Source organism: Mesoplodon densirostris, chromosome 8, assembly GCF_025265405.1.
Source record: "Mesoplodon densirostris isolate mMesDen1 chromosome 8, mMesDen1 primary haplotype, whole genome shotgun sequence".
In the NCBI taxonomy this organism is placed as follows: Eukaryota; Metazoa; Chordata; class Mammalia; order Artiodactyla; family Ziphiidae; genus Mesoplodon; species Mesoplodon densirostris.
This window is the reverse complement of record NC_082668.1, coordinates 72,066,737-72,093,640: the sequence shown is the minus strand read 5'-3', so window position 1 is coordinate 72,093,640 and position 26,904 is coordinate 72,066,737. Positions and strand designations below refer to the sequence as shown.

The following is a 26,904-nucleotide window of genomic DNA, read 5'->3' as shown; positions in this document are numbered from 1 at the left end:
AGTATCTCTACAAGGAAAGCTGGGAGAAACAAAAAGCCACCAGTTACATTTTGCCTCCGGATGCTGTGCCGTTTGTTCATGCCCATCACTCTCGTGACGTTCAGAGCGAGGTAATTTATTCTGATATGAGTGTGCTTTGCAAAGGCTGGACCTTCCCTGTGCAAGAACCCATTTATGCTAAGACATGTAGTGTAATGGAGAGTTCCTTGTTGGCTGGCAGGCCTGGCCAGGCTTGGGGATGTTCAGAGTACCTGCTCCCTTCTGGTCCTTTTCCCATGGACTTTTGGCATTCTTCATCTTTTTCTTCTTGGCTTTAAAAACTATCATTTGAAGTCTTTGTTTTTTCTTCTATTCCCTGCTTCCCTAAAACCTCTAAGCTTTCAAATACAATATTGCCAGAATTAGAAAATAAGTGTATATTTTTCTATTTTTAAATTGATATTTCTTCGTATCTATTTATTTCAATGTTTCTGTTTTGTTTTTTAGCAAAGTGATAAAAATAGATTTTATTTAAAAACTATAGCAAAAGGGGAAAAGCAACCTCATTACAGAACTGGGCTCAAGTCCAAATACAGAATGGACAATTGAAGATTTATAGCCAAGGAACAGTGAGGGGTCCAGTGGACTGAAAGTTACTAAGAGGAGATATCAAGGATAGGGGGATTCCTGCTAAACTCTGCTAAAATTTAACAGAATTTTTGCTGAAACTGGGCTATGCAGCCCCAGCAAAGATAGAGACCAAAGTGGAGTCCTCATCAAGAAGAGAGCCCAGGGGAGCCTGACTAAAGTTTGATCATTGAGAGAGTCTGTCAGTACTTACGTAGTTCTCCTTAAATAATTACATCTACTGAGCGAAATAATGATTATTTTATTTCGATTATTTTATACAAAAGATTTATATATAATCTTGCAATTATTTCATGCAATCTTGTTGCTCTTTCCCTTTTACTTTTTAAAAAAAATATCTTTATTGGAGTATGATTGCTTTACAATGTTGTGTTAGTTTCTGCAGTACAACAAAGTGAATCAGCTATATGTATACACATATCCCCCTATCCCCTTCCTCTTGAGCCTCCCTCCCACCCTATTTCAATGTTTTTTTGATATTTATTATTGGGGGAGTAACACAAAAAGCTGGGGGACTGAGTTTGCTGATGTTTCAAGCCCCCTTTGCCTTGTGTGCTTGTCAAAGCTGATGGGATCTCTATTCCTCTTCCCACCAGCTGAAATACAAAGCTGACCATGTCAAGCAGAAAGGTCATTATGTTGGTGTCCCGACAATGAGAGATGATCCTAAACTGGTTTGGTTCGAGCACGCAGGCCAGATTCAGAATGACAGACTATACAAACAGCACTATCATAAAACAAAGGCCAACATCAATATACCTCCTGATATGGTCTCAGTGTTGGTGGCCAAGGAGGGGCAGGCCCTTGTCAGTGATACTGATTACCGCAATTACCTGCACCAATGGACGTGTCACCCTGACCAAAATGATGTTATTCAGGCAAGGAAGGCCTATGACCTACAAAGCGATGTAAGTGATTTTTGTTTCTTAATTATCTAGAAATGTATGGTCTACTCTGAGAATCATAAGCAGCATTCTAGAACCACCAGTCTATGACACTTGGGACCATAAATACTTAGTTTGCTCTCAGAAGGTAATTAAGACTGGATATGAAGTAGAGAAAGGCTGGGAGCAGTGACGGACAGCTTTGCCTACTGACTGTGCATTTCTGAATAACTTTCAAAGTCAATTTTTAAAAAATCTGCTTTTGTACCATCTCTGCCATCAACAGCTCCTCACATTTGCATGGAAAATTATCAACTGATTTAAAATAATAATTGGCTGGGGTGGGAGCTGAGATGGAGTTGGGATTTTGGCTATATTAGATGATAGTATAGTCAGGGACCTGGGAATGCCTCCTTCTTGCTTTGCTAAGCATCTCCTTCCTCATGGCATTTATGAAGGAGTTGCTTACAAGGAATCAAAGCAAAGAGGACACAATGTACTGATGAGCTGCATGAGGCCCAGAATCCCTTACGCAGAGTTTAAAGCTGGGATGGAGAATATATCTCAGGCCACCTCCCACTGAAGGCTGAATCAAGATCTCTACCTGCCACCAGCAGTCTTTAGGGAACTGAAACACAATGCATCGATGTGATGCTCAGGTGTGCCGAGGAGCTAACCCTACCTGGGTCTTCTGATCATTACCAAAACAGAAACAGGATGTCAAAGACTGCCTGCAGCACAGGTGGTGAACTTGAACATCCCACCTCACTGGTTGCTGCAGGAGGATGACCACTGTGGAACTTCAATCAGATTAGCAACTCCTCTTCATTTGGTGTGGGATGGCCTGAGAGAATTCAGGAAGTGAGGGGGAAGGGTAGAGATGGGCTGGAGGGATGCTTCCCCCAACCCTACAGTACATGAGCATTTACTTGTGTGATTTCCTTTACTTAGTCTAAATGCCCCCATGTATTTCTATGTAACTATAACTTCCTTGGTAAAACCTTCTCTTATGCTCACAGATGAAAACAATGGTCCCTTACCCTCAACTCCCACAGCATCTGCATGGTCTTCCTCTCATAGCCCTTAACCACTTTGCACTTTATAAGTAACTTCTCTTTATACTTAGAGGCCTTCCTTATACTTATCCCTCAAATAACCTTCCATAGTTCTTCATTTATAGTAACAGGCTCAAGAAATGTTGCTCAGGTGTACAGATGAAATCATGATTGAATCAATGAGACAACAGCCACTAGAGAGAAAACCCTAAAAAGCTTCTGAAAACATTGTTTCTAACCTGCTGCTTGTCATCCTGTGCCTGAGTCATTTATACCTGCATCATGTCTCCCTTCCTGCTCTCAGAATGTCTACAAAGCTGACCTGGAGTGGCTTCGAGGCATTGGTTGGATCCCCCTGGATTCTGTAGACCATGTGAGGGTTACCAAGAACCAGGAAATGGTGAATCAGGTAAGCAAAGCAAGTTCTTCTTACATAAGGCCTGGCCTCCTTACCTGCCATGTGGGGATATGTACCTATCCCCATGTGGGGGGGGGGTGGAGGGGACACCTGTCTTAATTGTCTCTATTTCTTTGCAGAGAAACTATAAGAAAGATGCTCTTGCCAACTATCCTAACTTTACAAGCGTGGTGGATCCTCCAGAGATTGTTCTGGCCAAGATTAACTCAGTCAATCAAAGTGATGTAAGTTTGCTTTGTGTATAATGAGGTACACAAACTGGAGACTTAGTTGTCTGTAGTTGAACAGGCTTGTGTAAGTCCAGATAACTGCTTGTGAGACGATAGGGAGTAAATTATAAGAAAATCTTTGGGGGAGAATGTCTTTTTTTTTTTTTTTTTTTTTTGTGGTACGCGGGCCTCTTACTGTTGTGGCCTCTCCCATTGCGGAGCACAGGCTCCGGACGCGCAGGCCCAGCGGCCATGGCTCACGGGCCCAGCCGCTCCACGGCATATGGGATCCTCCCAGACCGGGGCACGAACCCGTATCCCCTGCATCGGCAGGCGGACTCTCAACCACTGCGCCACCAGGGAGGCCCGGGGGAGAATGTCTTAAAAGTCACTAGTAGGTGGTATACTGTACCCACTTTTAGATAATATCTAAATTATTATCCAAAACTTTCCATTATATTAGTTATAATGTAAATTATATATCATGTAGTGAAATTTAACCAGTTGGTTAATCTCTAAATGTAGACTAATTATTATCTTGCTAGGTAGATCTTGTGAAACTTTAAATATACATTTAGAATAATCAAAGGTTTTGTTTTGTTTCCTTCCCTCAGGTAAAATATAAAGAAACATTTAATAAATTAGTAAAGGGCAAGTATATCTTTTCTCCAGATACACCATATATCACCCATTCCAAAGACATGGGAAAACTCTACAGTACCGTAAGTTCCATTTTATGTGATATACAACTCAGTTCCGAATTTTAAGCTCTTGTCAGTATTCACATTCTTGGCTGATTTTGTGAGCAACTGAACTTATAAAGAGATCTATTGTTTTTGTTGTATTTAGACTTGTTTATTAGAAGTAGCATATTATTCAGGGCAAATAGTGTTTATCCAGCTGGTGTTGTTTGAGCCCCTGTGATGTGCCAGGCCCTATGAGAGGCACTGAGGAGCTAAAGATCAATGAGACAAACCCTCCAGGAGCCCCTGTAAGTGAGGGAGACATTCAAATAAAGAGAGAGACAGTAACCTAAGAAGAGCTACGTCACTTCCAGGCGCACGTAGGACCAAGCAACTACCAACAGAGAGAAGAGAGGAAAGGCTGGTCCCTCTTTAGCAATCATGTACATATATCTCCAGCCAACAAGTGGAGGACTTGCCCTCCAAATTTTAATTCAGCTAATCTAAAGGTGATGTGTGTGTAGCCTATATGTGTATACGCCGAACGGGAAGCCATCTTTGGTGATTCTCTCTCTGTGTGCAAATTTGTTTTCACTTTTATTAGAACTGTAAATACAGTTAAACTCTGTTATAAAATGCCTCGGGGTCTGTAGATTTAATTTGCAACAAGCCCAAAGACTCTGCCCTGTTCTTAGGTACGCACACTAACAGCTGTTAATGAAGATTTAAGCCTTGCCTTCAAACATGAGTATTTTACCTTGATTTTACCATTTTCTTTCGAGTGGCATCTGAAAGAAGTTGAATGCAAACTTTTGTTGATACACCTTTCTTTGTTCTAGATACTGTATAAAGGAGCGTGGGAGGGAAACAAGGCCTATGGCTACACCTTGGACGAACGCTATATTCCTATTGTTGGAGCCAAGCATGCTGACTTTGTGAACAGTGAGGTTAGTAGGACTTTTTCCTTTCGTAAGTTTGAGAGTCTTTCCAGTCACAAAGGGCTGGTTAGAAAGTCCCAGTGATTTTCAATGTTGCACCTATTTCACAGCTTAAATACAAAGAGACCTATGAGAAGCTGAAGGGTCACTACCTGGCTGGAAAAGAAATCAGTGAGTTCCCCAACGTGGTTCACTGTCTGGATTTCCAAAAGATGAGGAGTGCGGTAAGCAAAGTTCACTGTAACAGAGGATCTGCACACTTAAGTGTAATAATAGTCTGCCTATTTATAATCTGCCCTTTGGTTCAAGATTAGCTGGGGGTGGGGTGGGATGGTGAGGAATGAGCCAGTCTTGAGACTGTCCCCCGCCCCTGCCAGTTAGCCCTGTGCACCTCTGATGGCTGTGAGTTTTCACCCTTTCTCTCCCGCCTCCTCCAAACACAGTGAGGGCTCTGTATTTGGGAAAAGGAGAAAACAAAGTCACTCTTTACCCTGTGTTATAAAAGGATGGGAAATTTTTAAAGAAGAAGAGTATATTAAAGTGTCATTGTTTAACCTCAGTCTATTCTAAAGGTATTGATCTATGTTGAAAATAAGACTATAAAAGAGATTGATGAGAATAATTTACATTTAATTCCTTTCTTATTTTTGTCTTTAAAAATATATTATTCTTTAGTTGAACTACAGGAGACATTATGAGGACACCAAAGCAAGTATTCATATACCCAATGATATGATGAATCACGTGCTAGCTAAAAGGTGCCAGTACATCCTCAGTGACCTGGAGTACCGACACTACTTCCACCAGTGGACGTCTCTTCCAGAAGAACCCAATGTTATGCGGGTCCAAAACGCGCAGGAGATGTTGAGTGATGTATGATGTCCTTTCTGCAGGTTGACTAAGTTACAGACTTCACCCAGCCCTGCCTGGGGCCCCATGTTCTAATTGTCCCTGTATTCCTAAACCCTGCTGCTTTTCAATACAAAGTGGCATGAGTAACCTTTTTTTTGGTGTAAGGATCCCCTTGGAGCAATGAGGCACCTATGTTAAATATTTTATCTGTTCAACACTAGACTAAAACTTAGCTGTTGCTCTCTTCCTAAACTTCTTTAGACCAGGGCATTAAAGACCTTCCAGGTGTTGAGAAACCCACCCTATGACTGCTAAGTACTAAGCACAGCCAAGGGCTGATAGGAAATGATCAAATGCTCGATTGTAAATTCAGTTAGTACCTGTCACCTTTCACAGTTTCTTCTTTCTTGCAGAATGTGTATAAAAGTGACTTGAATTGGCTGAAAGGCATTGGATGCTACGTTTGGGATACACCCCAGATCCTCCAGGCCAAGAAATCATATGACCTCCAGAGTCAGGTGAGCCATCTTCTTAGAGGGACTAGCTCACTGTGGATTGATGAGCTCCATGGTGCTCCCAGTGGAGTGATAACAAGGCTGTCCCTGTGCCACAGAGAAAGCAGCTTTGACAGTGCATGATCTAAGGGAACCAAAGGCCCCTGCCCAATAAAACCTCTCTGGTGGCCTGTTCTGGTGCTGGCCTTCCTCAGTTTGAGTCTCTCCTGTGATTTAAGGCTATAGACATTTACAGCAGAACGTTATCTGGGAGGTGTTTCAGAGTGAACTACTCTCAAGCATCTACACCTTAGTGTTGATCAGGTTAACTGGCAGGGAGTAGAACGTACATGCATACTTTGACCATAAATAGTTAAGTCTTGAAGTACAAAGTAGACATTTGGGAAATTTCCCAGAAGAAATTCAGCTTGGATAGGGCAGACTAATGGAATGTTGAAATTGAGGGGCTGCTGTCAGGGATGGAGTATAGGCATGGAAAAAACAACACAAGGAAGAAGTGATGTGGCAAAGATCTAGACTCCACTCTTGGTCAAGAGAAACTGTTAGTTTTGACAGCCATGCAAAGTCTCAAACTGTACAACGTATCCTCTGTTAGGATTAAAGCAGAAACCCAGAAATAAAGGTACATCTAAGTAGGCACAAACTGCTAAAGCTGATGGAAGACCTGCATTTTACCATTTTCGGTGACTTTTCTTTTTCTTCACAGATACAATACACGGCAGCAGGTAAAGAAAATCTAAAAAATTATAACCTGGTCACAGATACACCGCTTTACGTGACTGCTCTTCAAAGCGGCATTAATGCCAGTGAGGTGTGTCTTCCTTATACTTCTCTCCCAGGACAAGCCGTTATTGTCTTTACATATTGTCAAACAATAGAAAAGAATAACCCATCCTTTTTGTCTGTAGGTGAAATATAAAGAAAATTATCATCAGATTAAAGACAAATATACGACAGTTCTAGAAACGGTGGATTATGACAGAACCAAGAATCTGAAGGATCTGTATAGCAGTGTGAGTTGAGTTCTCTTTCTTTTCTCTGTATTTGAGTTACCTTTTTCACCTTTATAGACAATAAGAGATGAAAAGGGACAGACAACCTTACCCCCAAAGGTCTTTCCAATCTTTTACCTGGACCTTTAAATTCCTACTTTATCTTGTAAGTCCGCAGGGTTACAAGTAAATCAGCCCCGATTTGAATATTGTTCTATTTCATGCAGTTGACACAAATTCACCAACTCCTTCCTTATTGCAGACAGGTACTGTTGAAGCTCTTCTTTGTTGACCCTAGACTTGTTTTTCCGTGGCTTCTCCCTTGGCCAGTGACTTACAGACCAACAGAGGCACACTTTTTTTTCCTGCCTCTGAATTGGTTACATTTTTTTTTTTTTTTTTTCTTTTTTTTTTGCGGTGTGCGGGCCTCTCACTGCTGTGGCCTCTCCCGTTGCGGAGCACAGGCTCCGGATGCGCAGGCCCAGCGGCCATGGCTCACGGGCCCAGCCGCTCCACGGCATATGGGATCCTCCCAGACCGGGGCACGAACCCGTATCCCCTGCATCGGCAGGCGGACTCTTAACCACTGCGCCACCAGGGAGGCCCTGAATTGGTTACATTTTTAAACTTCATTTTGAATTAATTTTAGATTTACAGAAACACTGCAAAAATAGTACAGAGAATTTCCTCATACTTTTCTCTATAGTACAACTATCAAAACTAAGCAATTAACATTGTTACAATGTTAATTATAGGCTTTATCCAGACTTCACCAGTTTTTCCACTAACCTGCTTTTCTGTTCCAGATGCCAAATCCAGGATCCCACATTGCATTTTGTTGTCTTGACTCCTTAGTCTCTTCTAATCTGATAATTTCTCAATCTTTCCTTGTCTTTTTCTCATCTTGACACTTTGAAGACTACTAGCCAGTTATTTTGTAGAATAACTGGCTAGTATTCTTTCCTCAATTTGGGCTTATCTGATGTTTTCTCATGATTAGATTAAAGGTATGCCCTTTTCTTTTTTTTTTGCAAAAATAACACAGAATTGATGCACCCTTCTCAGCACACCATAGCAGGTGGTACATAATGTCAATAACTTGTGATGACCTTGATCACTTGGTTAGGTTGCTCTCTGCCGAGATGCTCCACTGTAAAGTTACTAGTTTTACCTTTGTTATTAATAAATATCTTGGAGGAGATCCTTTGGGACTATGCAAATATCCTGTTTGTCCTTATACTTTCTCTCGTATGTTTTAACATCCATTGATGGAGCTTGCCTGCAAGAATTATTACTGTGGAATATGCCTACTAGTGATTTTCTCTTTCCCTTTTTTCTTTTATATACATTTATTAACTGGAATTCTTCTGTAAGGAAGAGCTGTTCCTTCTCCACTGTTGGTTTGTTTACATATTTATTTATATCAGTGTTGGCTCATGGGTATTTATTTTATTCTATGGTAGAGTCTAATATTATTGTTATTTATTTTGTTGCTCAAATGGTTTCAGCTTTGCTATGGGGAGCTTTTTCAGGGTGACTCCTGTGTCCCCTTGATACACCCAATCACGTTTTTTGAGCGCTTCCTTACTGCTTGGCACCACAAGATGTTCCAGGCTCATCTGTATTTTCCCTGTTCCAGACCTGGAATCAGCCACCTCTCTAAGAAATCCCAGTTTATTTTATTGGAGAATGGTATTTTGAACCAAGATTTAAGCACTAAGTGTGCTCATTACTACTAGGATGTCATTGTTCCTAGGCCCTCTAAGTGGACAGAGCTTAGAAGTATATGCATGTATACTAACCCATGTATGCATACATATCTGTATCTATTTCTATACTTACCTAACTGTATCTATATTTTAAAACCATGAGTTCATACTGATACCTTCAATGCAGTTCAACACCACAGGGTTCATTCTATCCTTCACCCTTTCCTTATGTGTAACTTATTTTTCCAACTTGTGACTTTCTATTTCCTTTCCAGTGAAAAGCCTGCCTCTCATAATCTATGATATATCTACTTATGTGTGCAACCCTTGTATCCACATAAAGTATTTTCAGAATCTCTAACACACTCCTGTGAGAAACAAATTTACTAACTAGAGTAGGGTTTTTTTAAAAAATAAATTTATTTATTTATTTATTTTTGGCTGCGTTGGGTCTTTGTTGCTATGTGTGGGCTTTCTCTAGTTGTGGAGAGCAGGGGCTACCCTTCGTTATGGTGCACGGGCTTCTCATTGTGGTGGTTTCCCTTGTTGCGGAGCACGGGCTCTAGGCGCACGGGCTTCAGTAGTTGTGGCACATGGGCTCAGTAGTTGTGGCCCATGGGCTCTAGAGCTCAGGCTCAGTAGTTGTGGCGCACAGGCTTAGTTGCTTCGCAGCATGTGGGATCTTCCAGGACCAGGGGTTGAACCCATGTCCCCTGCCTTGACAGGTGGATTCTTAACCACTGCGCCACCAGGGGAGCCCTAGAGTAGGGTATTTTGTGTGCAGTTATATTTGCCTATAGCCTTAGAGTATCCAGTCAAGTTACCATTTTCCAAATTTACTTAACTCAGTTGTTTTCTTCACCACTTCCTTCACTGTAGTCTTGTTATACATTTGTATTACAATCAGATTTATTTGCTACAGTTTGTATTCCATTTTAGTCACCTCCTCCATTCTGGCTGATTCTTTGGTTGGTTGTTTTAATTTGCATACAGTAAATTTCACTCTGTGGTATGTAGTACTGTGGCTTATGACAAATGCATAGAGTCATGTTTTCACCATTATAGTCAAAATACAGAAAAATTCTGTATTACCTCCACATTGTCCCTTTGCTGCCCCTCTCCTCTCCCCTGGCATCCACAGAGCTGTTTTCTGTCCCTATAGTTTTACCTTTTCCAGAGTGTCACATAAATGTGATCACAGTATATGATATGTAGCCGTTAGGTCTGGCTTCTTTCTCTTAGCAAAATGCATTTATGTATTATGCACATTGCTGCCTAAATCAGTAGTTTATCCTTTTTATAGCAAAAAAATATATATTCCAAACCACAGTTTGCTTTTCCATTCACAGCTGAAGGACATCTGAGTTGTGTCCAGTTTTTGACAATTATGAATAAAGCTGCTATACACATTTGCATATAGGTTCTGTGTGTCCATAACTTTTTATTTCTCCTGAGTAAATAAATACCTAGAAGTGGAAACATTTTTTTAATCTTTTTTAATATATATATATATATATATTCATATATATTTTAATGTTAGTGGTTTTCATCCTCCAGGAATCCTAGACCTATGAGGGAATGAATATTGTATTGAAACCTCTGATAACTGCCAAACTGTGATAAGTGCTATGGTAGAGAACAAAATAATGGACTCTGAAATTATGGTCATGACATTAAACCCGTTATTCACTTAGGAGTACTTGGCTCCTACAGAGTGAGAAGATCTGGGGATTGCTAGGAAATGTCTGAGAAGGACAAAAACAGAGGAAAAATCCACTGCTGGAAGCTAGCCAGATTGCATTTTTCTGTGTTCACAAGAAGATTTTTAACCCCTATAGAACCTGTACAAGGAGGCCTGGGATAGAGTGAAAGCCACCAGCTATATCCTGCCTTCCAACACCATGTCCCTGACACACGTCAAGAACCAGAAGGATCTGGCCAGCCATGTAAGTCAAGTACAGATATGATAACCTTCCCACCACCCTTTACTCTTCCCTGCCCTCCACTTCCTAAATGTTTCTGGCTGATTCCTGTGTTGCCTGTGTTGCACACCAGCAAATAACTCCAGACACTTTGTCATCACAAAGTTTGTGCACTTATGCTTCCTCTCAAGGGCCCTGAAGTCCAGAGAGAGTCACAGACACTTACATGAAGGACAACGATGTGACCTTTTAGGCTGCCTGCCTGGAAATGACATGCATGGATACACTCTATTTTAGCCAGAAATGGGAATAGGTAGAGGACATAACATGCCACACAAAATACTCTTTTCCAATAGAATTATGTGGACATTGCTATAAAAAATAAACCAGTGATGTACAGCAGAAACTAACACAACATTGTAAATCAACTAAACTTCAATAAAAATTAATTAAAAAAATAAAAAATAAATAAATTGTACCCTTAAAAATAGTGAATGTGGGAACTAGTTATTGCACCAGACCCAAATACATGATTTAAAAGTAAATCATTATCTTTATCACTATGAAATATAAAAATTTTAAAATCTTGAAATTCAATTTTTTTAAAACAGAACTTTTCTTAGGTATAGACGTAATTTTTTTAAAATCCGAAATCACATGAGCTGTTTAAATATAGTATAGTATAAAATCTTAGCACTTTTAACCCTTTATGCCTAATATGTTCTTAAGTAAAACTTTTTATTGTAAAATTCCCTATAACCTTCACTGCAGTTCTAATAAGCCTAATTCTCTTTCAGAAACTTTACTTCTATTAGAGACATTTACTTCTTAATTATGAACATTTTATGTAACACTTTAGACCAGTATTTCTCAAATCTTTTTTTTTTGACCATGACCCACACTGAGAGATTTATTTTGTACTGCAAGTCAACACACACACACACACACACACACAACTGAAGTTTTTGTGAGTGCCTTCTGATATAAGCATTTTACAGAAGAGTACTTATCGCTACACTAAAGGCAGTGCATCCTGATCTTTCAATTCTATTCTCTTCACTTAAATGCTAATGACCCAGGAAACTGATTCCACTACTGTTTAATGGTCCTAGAGAGTCATAGTTTAGAAAAAGACTTTGTTAGACAATGTATGGAATTAATTTAATTTTTACCCAGAGGAAAAGTTAAATCTATATGATTTTTCCCAGAGCCAACTCTATTTGGAAGATTGCAAACAGACTAGCCCAAAGGAGCAAGCTTTCCATTTGGGAAGAGGATTTTTGTAAATAGGATTCAGAAAGTTCAGCAAAGACTTTTTCCTTTAGTCATGAAAAAAATCACAGAATACTATCTTCTTTATAATTGAAGAATAGCTTAGATGTAAGGAGTATGTGAACTAATGTTATGGAAAATTCTGATGGGAATTTTGTTTAGTTTCCAGTCAGTGAAGGGGTTTACTGGAGTTCTGTATATATATACATATATACTCCCATCTTTCCTTTCTTCTTCTTCTTTTTTTTTTTTTTTTTACTGAGATGTGGGTCTCTGAGTTGTGAGAGAATTGTTATTTTATTATGTGCTAGGAGATTGGATCTCAGCCTCTGTAAGGGCCTTACTTCCTAATTCATGAAATCATGAAGGATTAATTAATAGGCAATATGGCTTAAGAACTAGACGTTGGTTTTCCCATAGAAGTTAGTTGCACTGTATTTTTGGAAAACCTTGTAGAAACTGAAATTCAAGTATTGAGTCTCTTAAGCATCAGGCTTGTCAGTTATTTAAAAAGAAAGAAATTCCTGAGTACATTTTTCATCTTTCACTTATGGTTAAGAAAAACAAAACCAATATCACAAAAGAGATCATTTAAAATTTACATCATCTTTAAAAGTAGTTGTGGTAACAGTAGAAGTACCAGTATTGGTACAGGGGTTTTAAAACTGGTACCTAATGAACATTTACACACAGTCTGCTCTAATCCTCAGGTAATCTGGAGGCAGGCACTGTGCCACCTCTGCCTGTGGCCACAGAGAAGGAAACAAGCTTAGAGAAGTGCTGACCCCAAGGTGGCCCATCTTAGAGTCGGGTCCTTCTGTTAAGTCTCATGCGTTTTTAACAATTCAGATCCATTACTCTTCAAAACTGTGTTTCTTCCTTTGTATTTTCTCTCTATAGAACAAATATCGGGAAGAATATGAAAAGTTCAAAGCTCTTTATACTTTACCCAAAACTGTTGAAGATGATCTGAACACGGCACGGTGCCTCCGAGTTGGCAAGTTTAACATCGACGTAAGTGACCCCAAAGGCTGGCTTCAAAAGTCAAGTAACGGAGCCACGAACTATAAATCAGAACATGTTCTGTTCAACAACGCGTATGGCGTTGACCATGCACGTGTGAGGAAGCTAAGTGTTCTTTCAGTCCATACTGCTTCCCCCACTGCCACAATCTGTAGAAAGTGTCAGAAACTTTGAGTCCCCACCCTGCCCCCAACCAACTGCTGTAAATTGGTTCCCCTGACCTCTCTGGTGTCTAAGAAAGGCACATACCGCCATGATTCCTTGCGTAATTCCCTGTGTAACTGGCATGTTACATTATCTTCACAGCGCCTGTACAGATCAGTTTATGAGAAGAACAAGATGAAAATCCACGTGGTGCCCGACATGGTAGAGATGGTTACCGCTAAGGATTCTCAGAAGAAAATCAGCGAGATCGATTACCGCCTTCACCTCCACGAGTGGATTTGCCATCCCGACTTGCAAATCAACAGTCACGTCAGGAAGGTCACAGACGAGATCAGCGATGTAAGCCCATTGCTTATGAAGATCTCTCCTCCCCAGGCCCATACGCCCACCCTGAAGAGAGACTGACTCACCTCATTCTTCACCTGGTTCTTCAGCTCAGCCCTCTTCCAGTATTGCTTTTCTATACACCATAGGTCTGTCAGGAATTTGGGGCCATCCCTGGAAGCAGGGCTCTCTATGCTGTTGTCTCCAGGACACCCATGGCCTCAGGGCATAATGTCTTGCTTTTCGTTCCACAAGGTCATCCTGGGTCTGGAGGGTGTCCATGTCTTTGGTGTTAAAGTTACAGTACAGTTTTCTTTTTCTGACCCCCTCCATCTGATGCAATCCCCTAGATTGTGTACAAGGATGATCTCAACTGGCTGAAAGGCATCGGTTGCTACATCTGGGACACTCCTGAGATTCTCCACGCCAAGCATGCTTATGATCTACGCAATGATGTGAGTTTGCCTTGTTTTTTGTTTTTTTAGCTCTTTAAAGTATGTTTCCTTCTCTGTGTAGTCTACCGTCAAGGAGAGAGTATGTAAAGTATAGACACTGTCACACCTAGCTGCGTCTCAAGTGGTGCTGAGGATGGCTGAGCTGGAAGAAGATGCTGAGGAGCAGAGCGCCCATTTCTCAGGAGTGCAAACAGTGCAGATGAGCTGTCCCACTGTCCTCTGGTGGAGAAGGGACCCCTGGCTCTTCTCGCCACCGTCTGAACTATTCTGGATGTATTACTGCACACATAATCCTCATGAGAAAAAACTCATTTGTTAGGAGTCTTTGATGTTATAGATGGGGTCTATTTGTAAAGAGGATTAGCTAGGCAAAATAATACTATAATCAAGATTTCAGGAAGAAAGCTTAAACATTCCTAGGAAAGCAGTTGTCAAGCCTCCTAGAAGACTCAAAAAGATCCATGTGACTGTAAGCATTGATTACGCCGATTGTTATAAAATTCAAGTGCATGTTAGTCTGTTGAATAAGGGCTAATGTATGTAAATGCCATGAGTTAAAAGCAACCAAACCCTCTGTGAAAACCAGCAATTTCTAATATAATGAATGGTCTAACACAGGCTTATTTTCTTCCTTTCGGCAGATCAAGTACAAAGCTCACGTGCAGAAAACAAGGAATAACTACAAGTTGGTTACTGACACTCCCATCTATGTTCAGGCTGTCAAAAGTGGGAAACAACTAAGTGACGTAAGTGCCCACTGGGAAGGTTACTGCCGGGAGAGTAAAGGCAGGGCCACTGCTCCAGCAGAAGTGGGAAAAACCAAAGTAGGGCAAGGCCAGGCCTTTTCTCAGTGGGAAACCAGAGTTGGTGCCTTAGAAAGTACTTAAGAGTCTGCTCTTATTTCCTAAAACCTGATATGTTCCATCAGTTTCCTGGGGCGGCCTTGTAAGTGATCCAAATCTATGAAATCCATGGATTTAAAAAGCTTTTAGAGCTTCCAAGGTTACTTTTGTATCCTTGTGTCGTAAGCAATGGTTTATGCCTCGTAGAATCAGCCTTCTAATACATTAGTGCTCAGTATGGTAGGATGAGGAGGGGAAGGTCTCTGCAGTTACAGATGTGGCCTCTACCACGCATAAGCAGTGAGGCTTGAGAGAAGCTCTTAATCCCCCAAGCCTCAGCATCCTTATGCAGATGAGTAGAAAGTGGATAGAAAGCACCCCCTGTGATGGCACAGTGACACAGGGCAGGCTGCCCATTTTTTTTTATTAACCCCAAAGGTTAATAAGCAAATATTAACTCCCACCAATGAGTCAGGATGTGAAAACTTACTCTTTTGGAATAGGTAGTGGTAAAATACCCACTCTTCCTCTTCTTGTACCTGAGTTGACTCTTCCACTGATTTTTCAGTGTGAGGTCCATATACCCTGGCTGTGGTCCTGGTGGACAAAGCACAGTATATGAGATAGAGTTCCCAAGTCAAAGGGGAGCAGGCTATTATTTTTTATAATAGGAGACTTGGGTTTGCGTTTACTTTGCTTCTTTCTAACCCTGCTGCCGTAGTCCACTCAGCTCACTCTGCTTCTCTCTGCACCCAGGCCGTCTACCACCATGACTACATACACAGCGTCAGAGGCAAAGTGGCTCCAACCACAAAAACTGTGGATCTGGACCGGGCCCTTCATGCACACAAGCTCCAGAGTGAGGTGAGAAATGAGACCTGGACAGAGTGCCCAGCAGAAATCCAGGACTCAGCTGATGAGGGCCAGGCCTCTGTAGAAGTGGCCTTGGCTTGGGCATCCTCAGCCTTTACAGTTTACATCCTGACCTTGTAAATTGTAAAGGCTGTTTCATTCACATGAGCTAAGCAAAACAAAACAAAAAACAGTGCACTGCTTGTCTTCCCTCTTGGCTGAGAGCAAGCAGTGGGCATTTTTGGAGCAATGCTTGCATAGAAGTTACATAGAACAGGGTCAGTCTACTATCTCTGCTCTCAAAAAGCTTAAAATCCAAGACAAGATGACAAAGACAAGGCAGATACTCATAAAAGACTATTTATTCAGTACAATAAGAGATAAAGCTAGAAATTGCTGTTGGAATTCAGAAGAGAAGGAAACTAGATTCCACTCACATATTTAATATCCCTGTTCTTTGTTATCTGGTGGTGCTACTTTGGTCTCACCTTTAATGCTACTATCCTATACTGAATGTTAAAAGTAATTTGGTTTTTAATATTTTAAATACTATTCTTATTCCTTTAGCTCCCCCGAGAGACAGACTATTTCAAATCACAGATAGAAACTCCTTTCCTCCTCCTGCCAGGAATATGAGCCTCCTGACCTGACAACCTAACATCAAGACACTGTATTTATGGGGCCCTGGGGCTTCCAAAGATGCATCTTATAATTATGACTATCTCGGGGATTGGTGATGGCTTGAATATCAGCTAAGGGTAGGGTTAACCACAGAGGTGGCACTGGGTACCTATTTACTTTTCCCAAATTCTTGCCGGTTGCCATGCAGTCAACCAGGCATATGTTTAGAAACACAGAGGATTACTTTCTATAAACCCCTTCACTCATTGCTCTTTTTTTGAAAGCAATATGTTAAGAGTAATTTGATTCATTGTTTGACTCATAGAATTTAGTTAATTTCTTCTTGAAATCAATTCAGTGAGTGTAAGTACACTAAGTATCAAATTGAAAACCTGGATCTGACTTGTTTAACTTAGATCAGTCATTTGATGTAGCTCTCATTTAACCTGCTCTTCTTTATCCCTGCAGCACCTGTACCGAAGAGCTGGCCTGCACTCCCTGCCCACTGGATATAGGCTTCCGGTTGACACCCCTCACTTCAAACACACCAAGGACACCCGATACATGAGCAGCTATGTGAGTGGTCTCCTCTTCATTAAGATGGGGCTTAAAGTGGGCAGGGGGACGCTAATATTTGTTAATAGTTTATTCTCATCCCCCTAATCACACCCTGAAGTTTCAACATGATACAATGATGGGAGCAGCGAAGGGGAGACCATGTGTTTTCTAGGGGTGCTGCTCCTGCAATTAGGCAGTGCCTGGGTAGCCCAGTGGGTTAGCGTAGGATCTTCATGGGGTTGTATCTGCATCACTCAGTTACCTTGGCTTAGGGATCGTGGCTGCCATGATGCCTCTACTTCTTTTGGCCTTGGCACGGAAGCATCCTGAACTATCCCAAGCCATCTACTGGAAATGCAACTTCACACATGCACTACTGCTGTGTAGCGATAGTGTTGTCTTCCTTCTGCAACATTTCATTGCAGAAGATACAACATCACCGCGTGTTCCTTTGAAAGGAAAGGCTCTGATACGTGCCCCACTACTTACCCTCTGTGCCCATTTCATAGAAATCTCAGAGGGATAGTTAGACTCTCACTACCTGAGAGCATTGCCCAGGCATTAGCTCTGATACCAACCTTTCCCACTAGTGTCAGGTTCGGACTTGATGAACAAGGCCTGAAGAAGCGTAGGCTATCCCAGTGACTCTGGCCTTCAGGTCATACCCACAAACCAACCATCAGCTGAAGAATGAGCTCTTCATTCCACATTGCCCTCCAGAGTCCTGGGAATCAAACCTGCTGACCAGCAAAGTCCCATAGTCTGTGGCCCAATAATATGGTTTCCAAAGCAGAGTCACAGACTTAATCTTCTAACATCATTTTTTAAATAGTCTATAAAGCCATTCATCCATCAGTCTTACAATTAGTCTCTTGTTTCTGCTTTGCATTTCTTAATTTCCTAGCCATATTGGGACTAAAAATACAGGTTTTTCTTGCATTTTGCATACCTACTTACAAACAGATTTAATCTAGGCAACCCTGAGTTGTATTCCTTTCTGGACCTGGCTTTATTAGCCAACAAATAATTTTCAAGACTCAGATTATTACAAAAATTTTGTCAGTGACTTTTTTTCATACTTAATGCTTAGAGAGTAATTTTCAAATGAAAGCAACCGCCCTTTTCCATTTGAGAAATGTGACGCTTACTCTCTGTTCACCCATCAGTGACCTCATTCTCACTTTGCGTCTGCAGTTCAAGTACAAAGAAGTTTATGAACACATGAAGGCAAGTGGGTATACCCTTGGACCCAATGACGTCCCATTTGTCAATGTCCGAAGGGTCAACAACGTTACCAGCGAGGTACTGTAAATGTTAATTTTGTGGAGGAGTTTCAAAGACCATGGCTTTGTTTGAAATGCATTAAGAATTAATTGTATTTCAGCTATAAACTTACACATCAGAAAGGAGTAAGGAGATCCTTTTTTTCACCATTTTGATACTGATATCCTGTGGCAATGTTTTTTTTTATTTTGGTAATGCCATTGTAGAGACCTACCCCATCCATAGACTATAATGCAAATTGATTCCTTCTTTTGACATTTGTATTCAAAAATCTTTAGTAAGGTTGCATGTTAGTCTGACTCATGAACCTGGTTTTCTACATAGACTATTGGTCTGAATATCTAACCCTACTATCCAGCCATCTGATAGAAAGTGGAAAGACTGTGCTCAGAATTCTTCACCCAAACAAAATAAATATCACTTTCTATTTTTTCTAATTTCAATCATTTTCTGTATCCTTAATCTCACTTCTCATGGCTCTTTAAATATGTACAATATTTGATTGTTGATTAGTGTATAGATGCCCTCATCATCCTACACTAACCATCTGGAATGGTTTTCCCTCCAATGTAGAGACTGTATCGACAGTTGTACCACACACTGAAAGACAAGATCCACACAACTCCCGACACGCCTGAAATCCGCCAAGTCAGGAAGACACAAGAGGCTGTCAGCGAGGTGGGTATTTTCTTAGGAGAGAGGGGAGGCCATGGAACCCAGGGATGAATGTCAACCATTCGGTCTCTAATTTATGTGTTTATGGGCATTTTATTCCCTGTAGTTGATTTACAAATCAGACTTCTTCAAGATGCAAGGCCAGATGATCTCTCTGCCATTCACACCCCAAGTGCTCCATTGCCGCTACGTGGGAGACATCACCAGTGATGTAAGCATCTCATACGGGTCTTTCTGGAAGACTCTTACCAAGAGGCAGGCTTGCTCTCAGCAGCATGTAAGCCAATCAGTCTTTGAGCAGCCTTTTGCATTGAGTAAACTTCTAAACTGAGTGTAGAACTTGGAGGTAAAGCAGTGTGGAAGCAGGACCCCATATTTCTCCAGCTATGGAAATAGTAGTAAGAGGACCACTTGGGAGATACAAGAATGGCTGACCACCATTCTACATTCAACAACAAATCATTACCAGCTCCTCACTCCAAGTGGCCTCTGTCCAGGTCATGTTTAGTATCTTTCTCCTACTCACCCCTGCTCCCACCCACTTTAGCTACTTCCTGCTGAAGTTTTTCTTTTCTCCTTGTATGTTTACTTCTCATAAAAATACCACTCCATTTAATCTATGGTATTTTTCATCCATATAATAATAAAATAATAGCCATATCCTCTTCTCAGTTCAGGGTTAGCAATTTAAATTTTAAAAACCTGCGGGACTTCCCTGGTGGCGCAGTGGTTAAGAATCCACCTGCCAATGCAGGGGACTCGGGTTCGAGCCCTGGTCTGGGAAGATCCCATATGCTGCAGAGCAACTAAGCCCATGTGTCACAACTACTGAGCCTGCACTCTAGAGCCCATGAGCCACAACAACTGAGCCCATGTGCCACAACTACTGAAGCCCGCGCGCCTAGAGCCCATGCTCCACAATAAGAGAAGCCACCACAATGAGAAGCCCACACACTACAACAAAGAGTACCCCCTGCTCACCGCAACTAGAGAAAGCCTGAGTGCAGCAACAAAGACCCAATGCAACCAAAAATAAATAAATAAATAAGTTAAAAAAATTTTTTTAAACCTATGACTTATTTGAGTTCAAGCAAACTCAGAGTACAGGGTGGATGTGTTGAACCAAAATGAAAGATCCATCACTAAAAAAGTATCACTGCTCTGTCTTATTTGTTCTTGATTTATATTTGCTCATGACCAGCTATATTTCTATGTTTGTGACACAGATTAAATACAAAGAAGACTTGCAGATCCTGAGGGGACTGGGCTGCTTCCTGTATGACACTCCTGACATGGTCCGCTCCCGGCACCTGCGGAAGCTCTGGGTGAGTGCACACCGTCCCAACACGCAGCTCCTCCTGCACAGCTTCACAAAGCTGGGCAGAAGGAATCTTTGTCTGTAGCTTCTGTTAAGGGGAAATTTGCCATTAACTCACTGAGCAAGTCATGACCCACTCAAGATGATCTGTGCTTCCTAAAAAAGGTAATGAGCTTAGTTAAATGATGGTTATTTTTGGTCCTGCTTGGGAAGACCTCCAGGACACAGGGAGGGTCAGTGAGGCTTGCACATGCCAGCTATTTGAAAGACAACATGTGACCATGACATGCAATTCCTGAAGTGATTAATCAACTTGTATTTCCATTGCTGTTTTTTTTAAGTCTAATTACCTGTACACCGATAATGCAAGGAAGATGCGAGACAAATACAAAGTGGTGCTTGACACTCCAGAATACAGAAAAGTGCAGGAATTGAAGACACATCTGAGTGAAGTAAGTAACCCTGTCACCACAAGGGCCTCCTTCCTCTAGCGATCTTTTTTTAGGTAATTATATTGGGCCAAAATCTCCCTCTGCCTTTAATTACAGAGTGGCCACCCTGTCTAAACAAGTCAGTTGACCTCACTTTGCCTCAATTTACTTATTTTGTCCCTTTTTAATAAGATGAGGCTACTGATACTTGCCCTACCTATGACTAAGACAGCTGAGAGTTTACATGATTTTATAGATTAGAGAGGCCTTCTGTCTTACACTATTGTTGTCTCCAAACTGAATTTATTTCAAAAATTTCTCTCTCATTAATTCCTGCTGTCAGGAACCCTAATCATGGCAGTGCAATTTGAAAAGTTTTTCAATGGCTCTCTGCTCTGCTGCCCACTCAGGAAATTCCAAACAACTTAGTTTCATTTTCATCTGCCCCACCTGGCACCCAGGCTCCTGATTTATTGCCATTAGTTGTGCATAGATCTGATCCTCTCACCTATGTTGGTCCCTTGAGGGTTGGCCCCCCATCTTATTTAGATGTGTATCCTATAGTGCTTTGGCCATAACAGATGTCCGTGTTTGCCAAGGACGAAATGTGCTTTCTAAAGGTAAGGGCACCCCACAAATGTAAATGGTTGCTCCTATTATAGGTCAGTGGGCCATCCTCATTCAACTCAGTTTGTCTTGTGGACTCAGTTATCAGACTCCATAAAGCTGTCAGGCCACTTCATTGATTCCCCATTCTTAATAACTCTGATGGCTGCTGTTTAGGGATCACTTATGTCCTTAGACTTAAAGAAGCCTTGGCAAATCAGGCGTTGCCCTCAGTGGAGAAGATGTGCAGCCTCCTACACTTGGAGTGAGCCAGGGCAGAGGATGATTCATTCTTCAGCTCTTACAAATGCTACATTGAGCACGTTTGCTTTCCTGAGCACTACCCTCTGTTATTTCAACCAGTGCTAGCACTCAGATAGGAATGCGTATGGGGTTTCTTCTCAGTAAAGGTGCCTCTCCACGCTGGCTAAGTATCAGAATCATCTCTGAAATATTTTAAAACTACCCTTGAGTGGGCTCCAGCCTCAAGCCCCACACTAGATTCTCTATGTCTGGACATGTGCATATTTTCAGCTGCCTCACAGATGATTCTAATATTCAAGCAGTGTTGGAAACCACTGCTTTAAAGTATCACATCTCTCCTCCAGCCAATAATTAAATAAATAAAAATTGGTAACTTAAAGTGTTTATTGGCATCTTTTGAACTACCTTTACTTCTCTCAGCTGTCTAGGTTCAGAATTATCTAAAACTTTAATTTCTCTTCTTCCCAATTCCTATTGGGATTTTGTGCATATTATGCAACAACACTGAGGAAGAAAAATAGATATTTTCTAGTAGTGCAATTTCTCTCACACTTGCCTCACTGTAGAATGACCTGAGCTTGAGAAAATACTGATTTGAGCTACTACCCTGGATTCAGAAGGTCTGGGGTAGAGCCTGCAAATCTGTTCTTACTAAGGGGGTTTTAGGATCAGGTGAGTTTGGGAACACGGGCTTAGTAAAAAGTTTGATGGCCAAAAGTTCAAGTTATTGACTTTTGACTTATCTTTAAATTGTGCAGATTCTTGACACATATATATCTGTAGTACTAGGAAACAGAGATGTTGTCCCAAGGAGTATAAACAATGCATACCTAAGTACAGGGGAAATACACTTCAAAGGGAATCATAGAAATGGCATGGGAGAGGTGGGTCTTAGTTCCAGATTTACTTCCAATTTGTTGTGTGACTTTTTCTAATTCACAACTTTAACACCCTAATTTCCTGAGCTAGAGAATTGGACTAGGTAATGATTTGGGCTTCTTTTAGCCATAAAATTCTATGATTTGTTGATTTGATTTATTCAAAAATTTAACCTGGGAGAAACAGTAAATTTCTGTTTTGTTTATCTCCTTTCTTTCATTGGTAACACCAAAAACAGCCCTAAGCAGAAGAGCTATATTTTGTTTCAACTTGCACTTATATATAATTTACATGTAAAGAAATGGACACGTACATACATGTGTATATACATATTATTTATTTCCTACATTTTATCTGTTCAACCAGCATTTTTATCTGTGATTAGGATTTATTTGTTATCCATTTAGACTTTCTCGTTTACCTCATTATATTAAATATCCTCAATATTTATTAGAGGACTACTGTTTTTCAGATCTTCTATCTAAATATGAGGTGATAAAAGAATGATAAAACTGAGCTCCTGCATTCCATGGGCTCATAATCTCTGGGAAGAAACAGACATCAATATCATAAATGGTATCCTATAGGAATGATCAAGACAGTATGGACTCCAGGAGCTCTCCAGGCAGATAAGAGTGGGAACAAAATTCTAGGTAGAAGGCACAGTATGGGAAATTGGCCATAATGAGTTCTAGAAACTGAGACTAGTTTCAAATATCACATGGGGAGTGTAGAAGACTGTTGGGAAATGAGACTGGAGACATAGGATAGAAGAAGCCAGGTTATGAAGACTCGTGGGTGATATATTAATGATCTTGGACTTGATGAAAAGTCATTGATGAATTATTTCTGAGCAGGATAGATCTGAGCATTAACATCTAATTAGATCTGAACTCAAAGAAAATCTCTTTCTTGGGCTTGTGAAAGATGGGTAAGCCATGTGAAGTGTCCAATAGAGGATTTGGGAAGGTGGTTTAGAGGCTCTTAAGGATGTGTAGAAAGAAACAATACAGGAGGCTGAACTAGGGCCATGGCAGTGGGAAAGGAGAAGAAGGTCAGATTTAAGGAGTATCACAAAGTTAGGAGCCCAGGATTCATGACCATCTTGATGGGGGAATGAGGGAGAAGGGGTCTAGGATGACTCCCCAAGTTTCTGGCCTGCATGACTAGGATATCAAGGAACCATTTAACAAAATTTGAAAACCATCAACCTCAAATTGATGGTTGAGGTCCTGGGTAGAGATGAGGTTAACCAAGGAGAATGTATACAGTAAAAGGGGCCAACCCTTAACTCTAGCTAATAGCAGCCTTTGGGGGAGTGCAGAACTATAGAAGGAAGCCGAGGAGTGCCTAGAAAGATGGGAGGCCACCTAAGGGAGAATGGGGGAATGGAAGGCAGAGAACAGAGTTCAGGAATGAAATTGCTGAGCAGTTACAGTTGCTGCAGAAAAGCATTCTAGGATGTAGCAATTGTAATTGTTTGTGGTAGTCTTAATGCAATTCACTTCATTGGAGTGGTTAGGTAGAAACCAAACTATTGCCTTGTGAAATTAATCAAAAGAGAAAAAGGCAAAACAGATAGTTTGCTTGGTTGTGAAAGAAAGGAAAAAGGTCATTGGCAGAACTTGGAAAAGGCTTAATGAAGGGAGGGACTTGGGTCTGTTTGCAGAAGAAGGGAGAGGGCTGGAACACTGGGAGGGTTGAAGATATAGAGAGGCAGAGGGTAACTGCTAGAACACGGTCCTAGAAGGGACAGGTGAGAAGGGAACAAGAACACAGCAGGTGGCTTGGAACTTGGACAGGCTGCAGAAAGTCTCTAATTTTGATACAAGGAAAAAAAGAAAAGGAAGGCTAAGGAGGTTAAAAAAATGTATTGGTTTATTGGACAGAAACTGAGATTGTTGCAGTGGGAGAGGCCCTGCTTTTTCTCTGAAGTAAGCAATAAAGGCATCTGCAGAGCATAGAATGTGTCAATGAAGCAGAAATGATGGTTATGACTGTTTTATGTCCAGCTGGTGTACAGAGCTGCAGGCAAGAAGCAGAAGTCAATCTTCACTTCAGTTCCTGATACTCCTGATCTTATAAGAGCCAAGCGAGGGCAGAAGCTTCAGAGTCAGGTAACCTTCACACATGAAGATCCATAAACCTGCCACAGGGGGTGGTTCTGTGTGCCTGACCACTCCTGTCAGTAGCAGACCCTCACACTTGGCCGTCCTGATGCAGCCTCATGCCCTTTAACTTCAAGAAGCTGTTTTCTTTGGGGCTGTCTTCACTATGGTATGTTTTACATGAGCAGGTAATGCCATGTCTTCTAAGTTCTATACAACTTTAGTCATTGGATGAGTGGTGTGTGGATTCCAGGTGGTGAAAATAAATTTTTTAATTCATTCCATAGGACCTATATTTTGTCCACAGATAAATGAAACCACAATTCAGGCAAAAATGAAAAAAAGAATATGTTGAAGACTATCAGAATCCTCTCATTCTTCTATTAGCATTTTTTATCACATGGATTTAGACTAGACCATACTCAGCAGCAGGAATGTTAGATGACTGGAGCATGTATATGTGTTTCCTAATGTGAGACAGAGGGAGAAACAAACAGAAACACACCTAACAACAACAACAACAAAGAATCAGGACAAGTAGACACTGCCCTCCCATCTTAGGGTTAGAAATGAGTAAAGAGGACTGAATACTAAATAAGGGGTGTTTTATCTCTGTAACATCTGATCCCTATTCTTTGTTTTTAATTCTTATTGGCATATAGTTGATTTATAATGTTGTGCCTATTATCATTTAGTATCTGTATGTTGAACTTGCCACCAAAGAGAGACCACATCATCATGCTGGAAACCAGACCACAGCCTTGAAGCATGCTAAAGACGTGAAGGACATGGTCAGTGAGGTAAGTTGGGAATTCACCCAGGCACTGAGCTAAAGAAACAAATCCTGGGCTTCCCTGGTGGCGCAGTGGTTGAGAGTTTGCCTGCTGATGCAGGGCACACGGGTTCGTGCCCCGGTCCAGGAGGATCCCACATGCTGCAGAGTGGCTGAGCCCGTGAGCCATGGCCGCTGGGCCTGCGTGTCCGGAACCTGTGCTCTGCGATGGAAGAGGCCACAACAGTGAGAGGCCCGCGTACCGCAAAAAAAAAAAAAAAAAAGAAACAAGTCCTTTGCTAAAACCTTCACCTGCTGGGAGTTCCCTGGTGGTCTAGTGGTTAGGATTCGTTCACTGCAATGTCCTGGGTTCAATCCCTGGTGATGAACTGAGATCCCATAAGATATGCAGCGTGGCCAAGATAAAAATAAATAAATAAATTTAATTAATTAAAAAAAAACCTTCACCTGCTGCCTCTGATTAGAGAGCTCATTTCTATAAGTTGTGCTCAACAGCATCAAGAAACAGAAGGCAGAGCTATTCTCTTAACGAGCATGATCCAGTGTGTCCCTAGGCTGGATCTGTTCCATGGTTGTGAATTGGGAGGGATGAAAACACTTGAACTTAAATTTCTCTCTCTTCCATCTTTATTTCTTAGAAAAAGTACAAAATTCAATATGAAAAGATGAAGGACAAGTACACTCCAGTTCCAGATACGCCAATCCTCATCAGAGCCAAGAAGGCTTACTGGAATGCCAGTGATGTATGCATCCCTCCCTTCTTTCTTCATTGTGATGGGGCAGCTGAAGTGGAAACACCTAAGAAGCATAAGATATTACAGTCATATCCATAATTCAAAGTCCTGGCCCACAGTACAGATCAGGAAAGAAACAAAAACACAAAAGCCAAACAGACAGGCACAAACAATACCATTTGGCAAAGTCATTAAGAATAATGCTGAGAGATGCTGAAAACCTACCGCTTTTCTCATTGCTCTTCCAAGCAAAGATATGACCCTTCTTCTAATTCTTTGGTGGCATTTCCTAGGGATACTTGATGTTGCTTATCCATAAAATGTTGTTCTTGGAAACAGCCAAACACGGTTTCAAATCCTGATGCTGTGATTTGCCTGCTGTATGACTCCATATAATTTACCTAATTCTTTGGATCCTCTTTTCTTGTATGCGAGATGAGGATAAGAATTGTGATAATTAAATTAGACTAAACAAGATAACAGATACACGTTTCTAGCACAGTGCAGGGCTCTTAGTTGACACTCAGAAAATGTTTGTTCCAGGGCCTCCCTGGTGGCGCAAGTGGTTGAGAGTCCGCCTGCCGATGCAGGGGATACGGGTTCGTGCCCCGGTCTGGGAGGATCCCATATGCCGCGGAGCGGCTGGGCTCGTGAGCCATGGCCGCTGAGCCTGCGCGTCCGGAGCCTGCGCGTCCGGAGCCTGTGCTCCGCAATGGGGGAGGCCACAACAGTGAGAGGCCCGCATACCGCAAAAAAAAAAAAAAAAAAAAAGAAAATGTTTGTTCCTCTCCTCTCTTGATCACCTAAATCATGTGAATGACATGTTTGTAGAATTCAGAGGGACAGACTTTCATTTCCCATGCCACGTGATCAAGGACAGAGTGCCTTTCAACGGT

The 26,904-nt window shown here is 41.3% G+C and overlaps 1 protein-coding gene across 1 annotated transcript in view; it reads left to right on the top strand.

Moving 5' to 3' along the window:
* The window catches only part of NEB (nebulin), a 227,823-nt gene that overhangs the window by 153,245 nt on the left and 47,674 nt on the right, over window positions 1-26,904 (top strand). Inside the window, exons 76-101 of the mRNA XM_060105956.1 lie at window positions 3-110; window positions 1,224-1,535; window positions 2,871-2,975; window positions 3,104-3,208; window positions 3,808-3,915; window positions 4,716-4,823; window positions 4,925-5,038; window positions 5,490-5,687; window positions 6,080-6,184; window positions 6,888-6,992; window positions 7,090-7,194; window positions 10,721-10,828; window positions 12,977-13,090; window positions 13,406-13,603; window positions 13,939-14,043; window positions 14,685-14,789; window positions 15,642-15,749; window positions 16,827-16,934; window positions 18,111-18,218; window positions 18,774-18,878; window positions 18,982-19,086; window positions 20,102-20,200; window positions 20,535-20,645; window positions 24,386-24,490; window positions 25,177-25,281; window positions 25,913-26,017. Coding sequence (XP_059961939.1) covers window positions 3-110; window positions 1,224-1,535; window positions 2,871-2,975; window positions 3,104-3,208; window positions 3,808-3,915; window positions 4,716-4,823; window positions 4,925-5,038; window positions 5,490-5,687; window positions 6,080-6,184; window positions 6,888-6,992; window positions 7,090-7,194; window positions 10,721-10,828; window positions 12,977-13,090; window positions 13,406-13,603; window positions 13,939-14,043; window positions 14,685-14,789; window positions 15,642-15,749; window positions 16,827-16,934; window positions 18,111-18,218; window positions 18,774-18,878; window positions 18,982-19,086; window positions 20,102-20,200; window positions 20,535-20,645; window positions 24,386-24,490; window positions 25,177-25,281; window positions 25,913-26,017 — 3,162 coding nt within the window. The remainder of the gene's footprint in view (window positions 1-2; window positions 111-1,223; window positions 1,536-2,870; window positions 2,976-3,103; window positions 3,209-3,807; window positions 3,916-4,715; window positions 4,824-4,924; window positions 5,039-5,489; window positions 5,688-6,079; window positions 6,185-6,887; window positions 6,993-7,089; window positions 7,195-10,720; window positions 10,829-12,976; window positions 13,091-13,405; window positions 13,604-13,938; window positions 14,044-14,684; window positions 14,790-15,641; window positions 15,750-16,826; window positions 16,935-18,110; window positions 18,219-18,773; window positions 18,879-18,981; window positions 19,087-20,101; window positions 20,201-20,534; window positions 20,646-24,385; window positions 24,491-25,176; window positions 25,282-25,912; window positions 26,018-26,904) is intronic.